The sequence below is a fragment of the Peromyscus californicus genome, unplaced genomic scaffold, assembly GCF_007827085.1.
Source record: "Peromyscus californicus insignis strain IS unplaced genomic scaffold, ASM782708v3 Scaffold_11__1_contigs__length_118956290, whole genome shotgun sequence".
Lineage (NCBI taxonomy): Eukaryota > Metazoa > Chordata > Mammalia > Rodentia > Cricetidae > Peromyscus > Peromyscus californicus.
The window spans coordinates 32923283-32938770 of record NW_026294402.1 but is presented as its reverse complement, the minus strand read 5'-3'; the positions used below and the strand labels follow the sequence as shown (position 1 = coordinate 32938770).

Here is a 15488-nt window from a genome sequence, read left to right as displayed (position 1 = left end):
TCTCCAGGTTGTATCTATGAGAACAGTAAAAAACATAACATTAAAATGAAATCCCAGCCCCCTCCAAACTACCCCATTAAAATGAGACTAAGATCCAGAATAGGAGGATAAATTCAAGCGCACACTTCTTGTGCCTTTGGTTTCTACATTTTATGGGAGTTCACATACAGAAATAAACATAAATAAATGAAAGGCCATTTCCTTAAGAATAATATTCAGGGAGCCAGTGATCATTTTTGGTTCTGCAGCATATCTTTTCTTCTCCTACCTTGACAACCCACTTCAGGCTCAGTGATCATCTCAAAAAAAGAAGACACAAGGCACATCAAAGACCCACTGGATTGCTTGGAAGTAGTTGGAGAAAAAAATAAGAAAAGGAAAACAACCACAGCAACAACAACAACAACAATAAAAAACAAGCATCCAGTTTAACAGTTACCTCTGTCCATGGGGAACTCACAAGTCACCTTACTATCCCTTCTCCTCTACTCTCACAGAGGGGCAAGAATATGTAGCACAGATGAGCTGTAAGGTCTAAAACTCAGGAAAAGAAATGTTGTTTTCTGTTGTAACCAAGTTTGGCTGTTTGGTGAGAAGGGAAGTTAACCTTGGACTGAAGACGACAGGGCTGTCATTCCTCTGCATTCTGAGAAGTCATGAGCTGTGGATCATGATTTCTGCCTGTGGCTTTACCCAGGTGTCCTCTCTCTCCCAGGAGTTGGTAAATAGAATCTGCTGATGTCACAAGGGCCACCTGCTAACAGACCCAAGAGGATTTTATTAGATTGTAATCTTAGGGGCCTTAGTAAAAACTGAAAGGCTTGTGTTTTCCAGCTATTTCCCCCAGAGATCAGGCTTTATTGCCATGGTGCTCCCAAACCAGTTCAATAGTAATGGCATAGGCTTATTGGAGGTAGACACTATTGTTTTGTTTTATTGTTATTGTTTGACATTTTTATACACATATACAGTGGGTTTTGATCAAATTCACCCTGATTCATTTCACTGCAATTCTTATACCATTATACAGGCACTATTCCCTCTCAACTTCATCTGTTCTTTTCTTTTCTCTTACAATTTGTTTGTTTGTTTGTTTGTTTGTTGTTGTTGTTGTTTTACCCACTGAGTCCACCCAGCACTTCCAGTATGTATATGGTGTAGGAATGTCTATGTCAGTTTAGGTAGCCTCTCAGGAGACACATCTTTGCAGAAAATTTATTATGTCTATACGAGTAACCATCTACCAACAGTTCCTCAGTTAGAGGTGGAATGTTATGACCATATCCTCCCTCCATGCTTGGGTTTTGGGAGCCTTGGTCTTACACAGGTATTTGCACACTGTTGCAACCACTGTGAGTGCATTTGAGCAGTGGACATGCTGAATTCTGAAAACACAATTTCAAGTGTAATCACCTATCACCTCTGGCTCTCATAGTCTTTCCAGTCCTACTTCTGTTATAATCTCCAAGTCTTGAGAGAACGGATATGATGTGGAGTTCCCATGTAGATCTGAGTACTCACAGTCTCTTATTATCTACCTGTTGACCAGTTTTGGATGTCTGTGTTATTTGTGATCTACTGCCCAAAGAAGCACCTCTGATTGAAAGACCCTAACCCTTCAGGCTTACACTCCCAAGTCCCAGGAAATGAGAAACTAAAAATCTAGTTCCAAGGGCAAGCTGACTCAATCATTATTCAACCACCTCTGCCACAATGTAACAATGTAAAGAGATCTCTGTTAAGAGATGCGCTCAACTGTGACTGGGATAGTTGCAAGTGTTCCAGGAAGGACCACTGTGACCTTTGTGTAAACTCCACTCCTGCCCTGATACCCCCCTTGAGGTTTTGGGAAGAATGTGCATGCGGACATGACTGTACCCACTCTGTGATCACCCTGTGATCAGGCCATGAAATTGTATGGGAATTGTAATCTTATGGCTTTTGTGGGTTTTTCCTTTAAAAATACCCATGTGAGCCGGGCGGTGGTGGCGCACGCCTTTAATCCCAGCACACGGGAGGCAGAGCCAGGCGGATCTCTGTGAGTTCGAGGCCAGCCTGGACTACCAAGTGAGTCCCAGGAAAGGCGCAAAGCTACACAGAGAAACCCTGTCTCGAAAAACCAAAAAAAAAAAAAAAAAGTACCCATGTGATTGCAATAGGCACTCACGACTCTTGCTCTTTGGAGCAGAGGAGCCCGACTGTACAGCCGAATTAATAAACACCTCTTGCTGTTGCATCAACTGGATCAGAGTCTAGGTTCTTGGGGCACCCCCTCGAGAAGGTAGTACCCTGGGTCTGGGGTCTATCACTGATGAAGGTTGAGAGATGCATTAATCTATGGGTATAAGGTACAATGGAAATTTATTAGGGTTCATTTTAATACTATTTCCATAGCAGAGAAATAATCGTAGGTACTTCTCTAGGACCTATGACCTATCTAGTCTCAGGCCCCAAGCACCTTGCTAAGAATAAGCACTGTGTAGAGCTAGGCTGAAATCCAATACAAAAGTGTTTGGTTACTCCACAACGCTTATGACAATACTGTACTAATGGGCATGTCCTGCCAGGTCAGCCTTTACTGTAGCTCTTATGATTCACATCTGGGTAAAATTGATTGTTACATTTCTCTTTTGATAGCATGTATAGCACTAACCATAAAAGCTGAACAATACAGATTCACCTCCCAACTTCTTACACAAGACATGACCAACTTTCAAATAATGATACGTACTGCTATATCTTTAACTACACAGAACAGTTGAGAGACAGCTGTCAGGAAAGGATTAGTTTCTCACCAGTCTTCAAATCATGCTGAGGGAAATTAATGCTTAGTATGACTTTATATAATGCAAGTAAAATTATCACCTGTGTAAAAATGAACCTGGATGCCTATCTCTCACCTGTATTGAAATCAATTACAGCTGCATCAAAGACTATGACATAAGACCTGGAAGTCTTAGAAGAAATCTTGAAGAAAATAGTTTATGACATGGGCATAAACAAAGATTTTGTGAATGGCTTCCAGCAGCTAAGAAAATAATCATAAAATAGATTTGTATGGCATTAAAAAGTTTCTGCACATGAAATAAGCTATTATTAGAGTGAAAAGACAGCCAAAAGAGTAGAGGAAAATATTTAATATCTATACATTAGGAATAATATTTAAAATATATAAAAATAATAAATAATTTTTTAAAATTAGCACCTGAAACCAAACAACACAATCAGTAAAAGGGCCAAAAATGTACAGACATCTTTCAATTAACAAAACAAAAATAACCAATAAACATTTTAAAATGTTCAAAATAACTAACCATCAAGAAACACATATATAAACAATGAGCTTCCATCTAATTGCATTAAAAATGGCTGCCACCAAGAAAACAGATAACATCAATGCTGAGAAGGATGTGGATTAAAAGGAACTTTTGTATATTGCTGGTTGGAAAATAAGCTCATATAGCTAACATAAAAATCAGTATAGAGATTTCTTAAGGTCCTAGAAATAGATCTAACAAATGACCCAACAGTATTACTTTTGTTATTCATCCAAAATTCCAAGTCAATATATTACAGAGACACTATTTAAAAAAGCTAAATAATGGAAGCAACCTATGCGTTCAACAACCAAAGAATAGATAAAAAGTTTGTATATGTAGTGGTTTGGGGTTTTTTTTACCATAATGAAGGCTGAAGTGATGTCATTTCTAGGAAACTGGAAATATTTCATGGAGATTTTACTATGTAAATTAAGTAAGTCTAAGGAAGACAATTATGATATACTTTCTTCTTTGTAGGTCTTGGACTTTAATTGTAAATAAAATTGTGTATTGCAGGCCGGGCGGTGGTGGCGCACGCCTTTAATCCCAGCACTCGGGAGGCAGAGCCAGGAGGATCTCTGTGAGTTCGAGGCCAGCCTGGGCTACCAAGTGAGTTCCAGGAAAGGCACAAAACTACACAGAGAAACCCTGTCTCGAAAAACCAAAAAAAAAAAAAAATTGTGTATTGCAGATGACAGTGCTGTACAATATAAATTGTTATTTGTTAATATTGTAAACAAATCATTTTTCTTTCTAAATAAGGACATAGCATCTATGAAACATTTTAAAGTGCATATCTCTATGATAATACTAATATGGCTCACACCAAACTACTATACCTCATAATGCCCCCAAAAAGAATCACTAATTACAATGAATCAGAAGTGTCATTTTGTAGCTCACTGTGTGTGTACTATATGAGAGTTCTGTAAGAAATTTATATTTTTTTATTTGGTCATCAAACTTTTGTAGATAAGTTCTCTGCTATAGGCATCTTGACTGAGTCCATATTCTTATAGACTTCTTCGTTTTCGAAACATTGTGAAATAATACTCCAGAAATTCTTGCTGTTTCTTTGGGATTCATTTTTCTTTCCTTCCGTTTCCTCATCAGATATATAATGAATATTAGATTAACATCTGCATTACTATTTGTGTGGCCTTTAAAGCTCACATAGGTTTCATTTAAAATAAAAATTAAGATTATTTTTTAAAATGCTAGCATTACATATTTATTATACTTCTTTATGACAGAGATACCATAGCAAAAGAGATAGCAATACATAAGAATGAAGGGAAGGAGGAAGAGAGGGAGGGAGGGAGAGAGGGAGGGAGGGAGGGAGGGAGGGAGGGAGGGAGGGAGGGAGGGAGGGAGGAAGAGAGAATGGGAAGGGTTAATTCTGGTCTTGTGAATCAAACTCATAAACAAGACCATCAAGCACTGCATCAATAAGGCTTAAGTCCAGCTATGGTTCAATTATTCAGAAGTAAGCATCATTTCTTAAAAATAAAAATATCCATGTGTCAGGGGAAATGGGTGTTCTCTAAACAAGAATGAATGTAACATTACAAAAATTCAGATACAATTCACATATCAGGGACCTAAAGTAACAATTTCAATTCTACTCATGATAAATATCAGTTTGCTGATATATTTGTCATGATTGTAGGGTCTGAGAAACTTAGAGAAATAAATCTAATAAATGTTCAAAAAACCATAAAAATAAATCCTCATTTAAACAAATCAAACAATTCCATTACAAACTTGGAGCAACTTAAGGATCTCCTAATGTAAGTCCCACCTCTTCTAAGTAGCTAATGTGGCAGTTAGGTGAATGGGCTCTGCAGCAAAATGTTTTCATTTTATGCTTGATCAAATCTCAGATCTGCCATGTATGTATATATATATATATATATATATATATATATATATATACATAAACCTCTTTGTATCTCAGTTTCCTCATTGTAAAATAGAAGCAATAAGAGTAGCATCATGAATTCAAGGGAGTTTTTTTAAAAGTCCTTAAAACAGCCTCTAGCATACCGTAACTCAATAGGTGATAGCTAGCATTACTTTGGTTATAACAATGTTAAATATAAAGGTATTTTATTTATTCAATATGGTTCCAATTTTTTACTGCATGTAATAGTTCCTATGTGATTTTTGCATATATTCCAATAATGTCAGTGAAAAGTAAATAAGGGTGACATAAATATTAAAAAAGGAACTGCTAGCAAAGTTACTGGGAAAATTACTGAAATTTTGATAATTATGTCACCTCCTATCTATGTTAATGTCTATGTAGAAAATACAACCATCAAATAAGAAAATGCATATACAAAATTATTACAAAACATCAGGAAAGAAATCAATTTAAGATAAAGAATGCAATGCCCCCTCCCCATGGGTTAACTTGGAAAGAAAACATATGCAAGAAAAAGTAGATGGTGCTGCCGTCCTTAAGTAAAATAAGCAGACACAGCATGGTCTTATGCTGATATAGGCAGTGGACTTTGTATTGGATAAAATGAATCTGTGGATACCACCAGAAAAAAAAAAATGGTTGCTTACAAGTGACATTACATAGTTAAAAGAAAAGAGATACTGTAGAAAATTTGTTGACACTGAAGAAACATGAAAAGAAGGAAAAATAAAAATCGGTAAAACAACAAACAAAAAATGAAAGGAGAACAGCAGATAAGTAGAAACAGATCTAAGAGAAACACAACTGGATAGATCAGTAGGTGAGACTCTGCATAATTCTCTTCCTAGGAAATTTAAATCCTTACTCCTGAGGCTATAAATGAGGATTCAGCGTGATCACCAAGATCTGTCTTATTAGAAGGTATGTGTTCAAATGTTCTCTACCCCAAAAATAATAAATAAGCAAGGATATGGAAATACTAAGTGCTCAGATTCGGTCAGTAGGCTGAAGACACTGAGAATGAAAACTTAGAATGTCACAGAATGAGATCACAAAACTCTTTATTCTGGGAAACATGAGGCATGATGCTTTAGTCACCATGGTCAGTCTGAGCTTCTATTGCTCACCACAATTCTTACCTGGAGTAAACACAAAAAATCAATGGTAGCTCAGAATCCTGCAAGTTTCTAGCTGACCAGTGTGATGGTAATGAGCAGTGTGCCATGAGCATCTTTTTCTTCCTCTTCACTTTGATCTGTTAGAGTGCAGTCTTCAGATGCCATTTTGAAAACAATCTATTCTTTCTCTGGAAGTATGGATTTGTGTTCTCTTCCCAAATGTCAATACTCCTTGTTCTCACAGCCACAGTCCCTCAACTTGTCTTACAGGTGAACAATATATTTCACTCTATACTACTTTGCCCATTAAATATGTGTAATTATTATTCATCACTTTAAATACTACTTTGCCCATTAAATATGTGTAATTATTATTCATCAGTTTAAATATATATACATGCATGTTGTTTTGCTTAGTCTCTTCCATAGCATTCACCTGTTTCCCTTAACAATTCATCATCATCATCAAGATTGTCCCTGCCTCTAATATTCTGTTAAGATCATCCCTCTGCTTAGATGTTCTGTGGACAACTCCATCATCAGTCAGGTCACCAGCTACGTCCTCAGGAAGAGCCCTTCCTGCCAGTTAAGCTGAGATAAAATGGTTATTCTCAGCACAATTACATTTGTTCAAGACATTGTATATCATTTGTCTGATACAAACTCACAGACACAAAAATTATTTATTTAGCCACCTGACGAGTCTGTAGACTTCTGAGATCACAAGCATCTTCACCTTTCTTCACAGCAGTGTTTTTAATACTTGACCAAAGCCTGATACATCAGTGTCTAAAATAGAACAAATGCTCAGTCTTTTTTGCCCCTCCAAAAAACTCCATTATTGTGTATAAAACTCTAAGACATTATGAAAGTAAAATTATTAAAGAGAAAGAACAGACTACTAATAAATTAAGATTACATAATTTATTTGAGGAAAGGAACTTTACCTAAAATTAGTTTTTATGGATCTGAGGTCAATAAGAGATTCACCAATATGACCAATAATAAATTTATTTCTAATAAAGAAAAGACTTTTATGCATACACTGGTTGTCCAGGCTTCTATTTGGGACTCAGGATTCCTACAACAGAGAGCAATAAAGGCAAAAAAATGCATAAGGGCCCAAGGCTACACTCCATTTATTTGTAGACATACATCCTGCAATCAGAAGGTTGCTTTCCAGTTAAGCACACTCACATAACTTTGCTTAAGTGCAATCAAAAGCTTTTAGCAAACATATGTCTTACAGGTGTCCTGCTCACCTTGAACAAGCAGCTTTGTTTACAGAAGCAGAAGCAGCAGTTAACATTGTGACCATTAACATGACAGACAACAGATGCATTAAAATTGTACAAGAATGGTTCTAAACATTCCATCTGTCCTTGAGCCAGTGGAACTTTCATGTTACAGGTAAATGTTTCATAGATCTCTTAAGAGCAGTAACTGAAAATCAAAACAGTGTTAGCCATCACATAGTAAACTTGCTTAGTCAGATTCTTCCCTATGAAGACAGAGCGTGTCCTTATATTCAAACACCTGCCCTCAAGTATATGATTGGAAAACCTAATATAGGTTCCCTTTATCCTGAATGACCAAAAATGCTATTTCATTTTCAGTCTGGGAGCACTGGAATCACAATAGACTCATCACCTCCTTTTTACTAAACTGACTTAAGACTGTAGAGAGAAGAACAGAGTGAAAAAGGAATTTCCCTCCATTCCTGAACTTCTGGTAAAACAAAGGAACCTTTTAAATGAAATCTCCTACAAATCTTCCCAGAGGTTTACTAACTGAATTAGTGAGTCACTGTCTCTAAGACTACTAAAATCAGTATTTCAGTGGCACAACCACATAAAACCTCTACATGTACACAAGCCACAGTGGTACTTAAGATGTAGCTCAGTGGAAGAACACTAGTCTAACATGCAAGATGGCCTGGGTATGATCCCCCAAAAATACACTGAAAGTTAAAAAATAAATTTGAACATTTAAAAAAAATCTCTTGACCTTTCCATTTCTGAGTATAATATCATTCAGTGTTTTGTACTTAAATCCTTGTGATTTCTAAGCTAAAGTTTATCCATACTGGTAGATGGAAGGACAAATGTATTTGCTCAGTTTTCAATACTGAAAAAAGATATATGTGATTTTGGGAAATTACAGAATAATCTGTTCTCTCTACCTTCACTGACTTTATTTCTGAAATTCCCTAGATAATTATCTTAATTGCGTATAGTGTTAAATAACTTTGTTCTATATTTTTCTCACCATAGATGTTATTTTAGTTGTTTTCATGATTTTTACAATACTGTGGTCAAATCCAGGGCCTGTCAATGAGAGCAAATGCTCTTCCAATGAGTGGATTCCAGGCGGTCCTCCCCCTAATTAAAAACCTCATATGTCCTAAGATTTACCTCTATAATAAATACAGATTCTATTTAGGCAAACATACTTTTATTAAAAGTTTTTCTCAGTGCAATGTGGACATCCTTATTCCTTAAACTATAAATGAAAGGATTTAGCATTGGACTCACAACAGTATAAAAAATGGTAGATACTTTATCTTCATCCACAGATGCACTAGAAGGCTTGAGATACATGAAGACTATTGCTCCAAAGAAAAGAGAAACAGCTATTACATGGGAGCCACAGGTACTGAAGGCTTTTGACCTACCCTCTGCAGAACGTATGGCAAGGATGTTGGAAATGATCATGGTATAAGAAATAAAGATAGTCAGGCTGGGCACTATCACATTGACACCCACAACAATGAAAACCACCAGCTCATTGATGGTGGTGCTTGTGCAGGAGAGCTTCAGCAGAGGGGGTATGTCACACATGTAGTGATTGATGATGTTGCCAGCACAAAAGGTCAGTCTTAGCATACAAACTACGTGGGCCATTGCACCTACAAACCCCATCATATACACACCTACTATCATCAAGTGGCAAACCTTATAGGACATGGTGACCTGATAAAGCAGGGGTTTACAGATGGCAGCATATCTGTCATAGGCCATGGCTGTCAAAATGTAGCATTCATCAATCACAAAGAAGGCAAAGAAAAAGAGCTGAGTCATGCACTCAGCATGGGAGATGATGTTCTGCTTCACAAAACTCACCAGCATTTTGGGGGTTATAACAGAGGAGTAGCAGAGGTCTGTGAAGGAAAGGTTGAAGAGAAAGTAGTACATGGGGGTGTGCAGGTGAGGGCTCAAAACAATCAGAACAATCAAGCCCAGGTTCCCCACCATGGAGACCACATAGATTCCCAAGAAGAGGAAGAAGAGAGGCAGCTGGAGCTCTGGCTGCTGTGTCAAGCCCAGCAGGATGAACTCCTTCACGGAAGAGCCATTTTCTGAGGCCATTCCTCGGGTCATAATTGTGAGAACAGTAAAAATAATAATATTAGAATGAAATCCCAGCCCTCTCCAAACTACTCCATTAAAATGAGATTAAGAATAAGAATGGAAGAGTAAATTCAAGCACACACTTCTTGTGCCTTTGGTTTCTACATTTTATGGGAGTTCACGTACAGAAATAAACATAAATAAATGAAAGGCCATTTCCTTGGGAATAATATTCAGGGAACCAGTGACCATGTTTGGTTCTGCAGCATTTCTGTTCTTCTGCCTTGACAATCCACTTCCTAATTCAGGTTCAGTGGACATCTCTAAAGAGAAGACACAGGCACATCAAAGACTTATTGGATTGCTCAGAGGCAGTTTAAGGAAATTACAACAAAAACAAAATCCAAAAGAAAAAACAAGCATCCTGTTTAACACTTACCTCTGTCTGTCCATGGGGAACTCACAAGTCACCTCACTATCCCTTCTCCTCTACTCTCACAGAGGAGTAAGAACATGTAGCACTGATGAGCTGTGAGGTCTGAAACTCAGGGAAGAAATATTGTTTTCTGTTGTTCCTAGGTTTGGCTGTTTAGTGATAAAGGAAACTAATTTTGGACTGGAGAAGGCAGGGTTCTCATTCCTCTGCATTCTGAGGAGTCATGAGTTGTGGATCATGATTTCTGGCTGTGGCTTTACGCGGATGTCCTCTCTCAATCAGAGGTTGGAAAATAGCATCTATTGATGTCACAAGGGCCACCTGGTAATGACCCAAGAGGGTTCTATGAGATTGTAATCTTAGGGGCCTTAGTAAAAATTGGAAGGCTTATGTGTTCCAGCTATTTACCTCAGAGATCAAACTTTGTTGCTATGGTGCTTACAAACTACTTCAATAGTAATGACATAGGATTGTTGGAGGTATACACTATTGTTTTGTATTGTTTTGTTGTTACTGTTTGAAAATTTTATACACATATACAACATATTTTCATCAAATTCCTTTTCTTAGAATTTTTCCTCCATTGTCCTGACACTATTTACTCCCAACTTTATCTGTTCTTTTCTCTTATTTTTTTTTTACCCACTGAGTCCACCCAGCACTTCCAGTATGTATATGAGTGTAGGGATGTCTATGTCAGTTTAGGTAGCCTCTCAGGAGGCACATCTTTGTAGAAAAATTATTATGTCTGTATGAGTAACCATCTACCAACTGTTCCTCAGTTAGAGGTGGAATCTTATGACCATATCCTCCCTCCATGCTTGGGTTTTGGGGGGCTTGATCTTACACAGATATTTACAAACTGTTGCAACCACTTTGGGTGCATTTGACAGTGGACATGCTGAATTCTGAAAACACAATTTCAAGTGTAATCACCTCTGACTCTTACAGTCTTTCCAGTCCTACTTCTGTTATAATCTCCAAGTCTTGAGAGAAGGGATATGATGGGGAGGTCCCATGTAGAACTGAGCACTCACACTCTCTTATTATCTACTTGTTGACCAGTTTTGGGTGTCTGTGTTAATTGTGATCTACTGCACAAAGAAGCACCTCTGATGAAGGTTGAGAGATGCACTAATCTATGGGTATAAGGTACAATGGAAATTTATTAGGGTCCATTTTAATACTATATCCATAGCAGAGAAATAATCGTAGGTCCTTCTCTAGGACCTATGACCTATCTAATCTCAGGTTCCAAGAGCCTTGCTAAGAATGAGCACTGTGTGGAGCAAGCCTGAAATCCAATACGAAAGGGTTTGATTACTCCCACAATGCTTATGACAATGTTGCACTAGTGGGTATATCCTGCAAGGTCAGCCTTTATCTTGTAATTCACATCTGGAAAAAAAATTGATTGTTACATTTCTCTTTTGATAGCATGTATAGTACTCACTATAAAAGCTGGACAATATCAGAGTCACCTCCCAACTTCTTACACAAGACATGTCCAGCTTTCAAATAATGTTACATATTGCTATATCTTTAACTACACAGAACAGTTGAGAGACAGCTGTCAGGAAAGGATTAGTTTCTCACCAGTCTTCAAATCATGCTGAGGGAAATTAATGCTTAGTATGACTTTATATAATGCAAGTAAAATTATCACACCTTCTTGTCAGGTCTGTGTGTCTGTGTTAGTGGATCAGAGTTTGGAATTGTGTATAGGTGTATATGACCTAAGTCCATGGTTTTCATGTTGAAATTACTGAAGAATAAAAAAAGAGAGTACAAAGAAGTACTTGTGTCAATAAAGAATTTTTTGTCAAGCTAGACAATACGGAAGCCAGTTCTAAATAGACACAAGTTTTATTTCTCCATGTTATGACATGAATATATGGTGTCTTCTGAAATAGGGTCTAATCATCAATTTTGGGATAATCAAGAGCAGTGACAATAAATAGCCTGTAATATTTAGGCATCTATGGGAACACAACTGGCAAATAACTCCAAAAACGGTAGCTCATTCCTGGTTCTAGGCTTTCATTTGATAGCTGGTGGTGTCCAGTAGGAACGCTGTCTCCAAATGGTAATGTATTTCAATTTAAACGCATTTTAGACATGAAGATATTTCAAGTCCTTGTACAGTAGTAGTTTGCACATGACTTTCTCAAAGGACTTAGTGTTACTTATCCCTCCTCAAACTCCCTCCTCTACTCTGCCCTCCCATCTCCTGCCCAACCCAATCCTTCCTGCTCTGGTATTCCCCATTCTTCCTTCACATCACCTGTGCTCCAGTATTGCCTACATTTTATTCCTGCCCATTTGGAAACTCTCCAAAGAGAAAAGCATGAAAACCTGTCCTGTATACTATAGATTCTCTATACCTTCCATCTCTAGATGAAATCTTATACTCTTGTTTATAGTGTCTGCTTTCATACATATCATACATGCTTCTTAATCTAAGTCCATAACATCAAAGGGATATTGGCTGTTTTCTTCAGAACTACTTCTGAAGCACTTAAAGCAATTGAGCCTAAAATATGAAGGGGGTGCTCTATAAATATATATAGAGAGAGAAGAATGAATAAATTAGTATCCCTTCCAAGTTCTCTAAGAACACATACTGGATACTGCACAGAATATTTGTCCCACAGTCAAAATATTATATAGTATCAATGCTTTTACTTATAGACAAGAATGTGGACAGGGTGACACGCATAAGGCATGTAGAGCTACTGGTACCTCCTAGAGACCATCAAAGTGAACTCCACATCACAGATACTAAGCTCAGAAAGAAAAAAAACAACTTTATAGCTTCCATCCCAGAATGTCACTCCGATATTCTGAAAATATGGAGAATACTCAATTTATTTTCCCACACACCTGTAGCATAGGCTCAAATCAGAGGAAAATTTGTAAAAATACATTAGAAGGTCTGAAATTGCAAAATCAAGGTTCCCTTCATTTTGGAATGTCATTGAGAGCCCTCAAAGTTTTTATCCTTTCGTGGCACAAAATTGAAACATTTACAGTACTTAGAAGATGAATATGGTCAGAGAGTACTGGGGAAGATGACTATCACTAGAGAGATGAAAGTAGCATGAGCTGAAGAGGCAATTAGAGCAATGCGAAGAGAAGAGAAGGCGAGAGACAGGGAGTGAGGAGGGAAGGAAGGTAATCAGCAATGAAGGGGAAGAAAACAGGAAAAAGAAGGTATCTGAATTAAGAGTAATGCTGAGAGAAGTCTTGAAAGAAAGAAGAAAGGAAAGAAAGAGAGAGGGAGGGAGGGATGGAGGGATGGAGAGAGAGAGACAGAGACAGAGAGACCACAAGGGAGGACTCAGCAAGAATTCTCATAAAAGAGGTAGAGGGAAACAAGAGCAAGGAAAACCTTAATGACACCATCCCGAGGACTGACTAAATTGTGGGGTTGCTGCAATCAGAAGTTATGAGTGAAATTTTCAGTAAATCTTTACATTTAATATTGAGCTGCACATGAAAATACAAGTTTGAAGTAGGATAATTTACCAACAAGACTAAAATTGAGAAGCAAATGTCAGAACATGAGAAGTATCACAGGTCATTTCTCTAGATAACAACGCACAGGATTGGTGAAGTCTATGGGAAAATTAAATAAAATAGCAGAAAGAAGAAAAAAAGAAATCCCCTATTGCAGATTTTTCTATTTAAGATAAAAAGAAATACAACAACTGCTAAAATGAATTTCTATTATTCCTGAATCTACAAAATTACTAAGGGACCAAAAATTCCTTAGGGCAAACTTGAAATGTTCTCTACAGGACAGACATTCCTTGGGGTCCCACAGTGACAAGGACTTGGTGATTCATTAAAATATGTTTCATATGAAGTGCTAAGAACTTTTGTTTGGTTAGTTTCATTTTGATTTTCTTTTTTATTCATTTCTCTCCTCCAGTCCATTCAAAGTACATTCTAGCACTAGGAATGCTAGCCGGTAGGAGTGAAGCTTCTAGCTGGGTACCAACTAGATATCTCCATGTTCAATGACATAAGTGGTGTCAGCAGTAAGGAGAAAAATAACTATAGCCTTCGCAATGGCCTGTGGTGTTTGGGAGCCTAGTCTATGGGACCCTTTTGGCCAACAAGTTAACATGATGTAACCCATTCGTGGCACTGAAGGTTTTATTTGGTGGCATAAAATGTCTAGTTGGGCCAGGCGGTGGTGGCACACGCCTTTAATCCCAGCACTTGGGAGGCAGAGCCAGGCGGATCTCTGTGAGTTCGAGGCCAGCCTGGGCTACCAAGTGAGTCCCAGGAAAGGCGCAAAGCTACACAGAGAAACTCTGTCTCGAAAAACCAAAAAAAAAAAAAAAAAAAAAAAAAAAATGTCTAGTTGAAGTATTCTCTCCCCCATTATACCGTAACTTCTTTTAAGTAGGAAACTTCTACAGTAGAAGTAGTCCACACAGCTTTTCAAAAAGCCTTTAGTGTTAGTCACCTCTTTGTTTGAAGTTATCTACCATCACCTCAGGCTCTTACAAGCCTTTAGAGTTAGTTATCCCATATTCTCTGATAATTTCATATATATATATATGTGTGTGTGTGTGTGTGTGTGTGTGTGTGTGTGTGTGTGTGTGTGTGTAAATATATATAAATGTACTTTGATGATATCAACTCCCATTCCTTCTCCAGCTCCTCTTAGAGCCCATCTGCCACATTCCCTCTCAAATTCATGCCCCTTTTTATAACCTACTGGGTAAAATCTGTGCTGTTTGTATGATCAGGGGTGTAGGTCATCCACTGGAGCATGAGCATCTTAGCAAGGACACTTTTTTGAAGAAAATTGACTCTCCTTAGCCTAGCAACCTTATTCAGTGGTATAGGAACATGAAATGTGGAGTTAAGAAGGACTCGTGAACCCATTCCATTAAAAGAACTATTGATAGCTCTTATTAGAAAGAGAGTAAGTTGTCTTGTTTAAAAACAAAACAAAAATAGGACATGAAATTGGGAGCAGATAGGAAGATAACGAATGGATCTAGATAAGGGAGGAGTTAGGGGAAGAGTCTGGTGAATATGAACAAAATTCATTGTATGATATCCTCAAAAATAACAGAAATATTATGTTAAAAAATAACCTGAAATATGCCTTAAGTACATTATATGAAATGTCTTTGCAAGCAGAGTTTTCAGTCAAACCTTAACCTGGGCTTTGTGATGAAAGTTTTTCAACTTTTACACCTCCAATGTATATGTAGATAAAACATGGAATGAATGTAGACAGTTTACAACATTGTACTTTTACAGCAAAGCTATGTCATCCCTTCCTTCCAACTGCATTAGGCCACATCCCAAATT

At 37.5% G+C, this 15488-nt stretch overlaps 1 protein-coding gene across 1 annotated transcript; it reads right to left on the bottom strand.

The window, feature by feature from the left end:
* Nucleotides 1-8803: 8803 nt before the first annotated feature.
* On the bottom strand, nt 8804-9745 carry LOC128103414 (olfactory receptor 145-like). Its single transcript, XM_052727798.1, has one exon. It carries the CDS (start codon nt 9743-9745, stop codon nt 8804-8806), a length of 942 nt encoding a protein of 313 aa, XP_052583758.1.
* Nucleotides 9746-15488: the final 5743 nt, after the last annotated feature.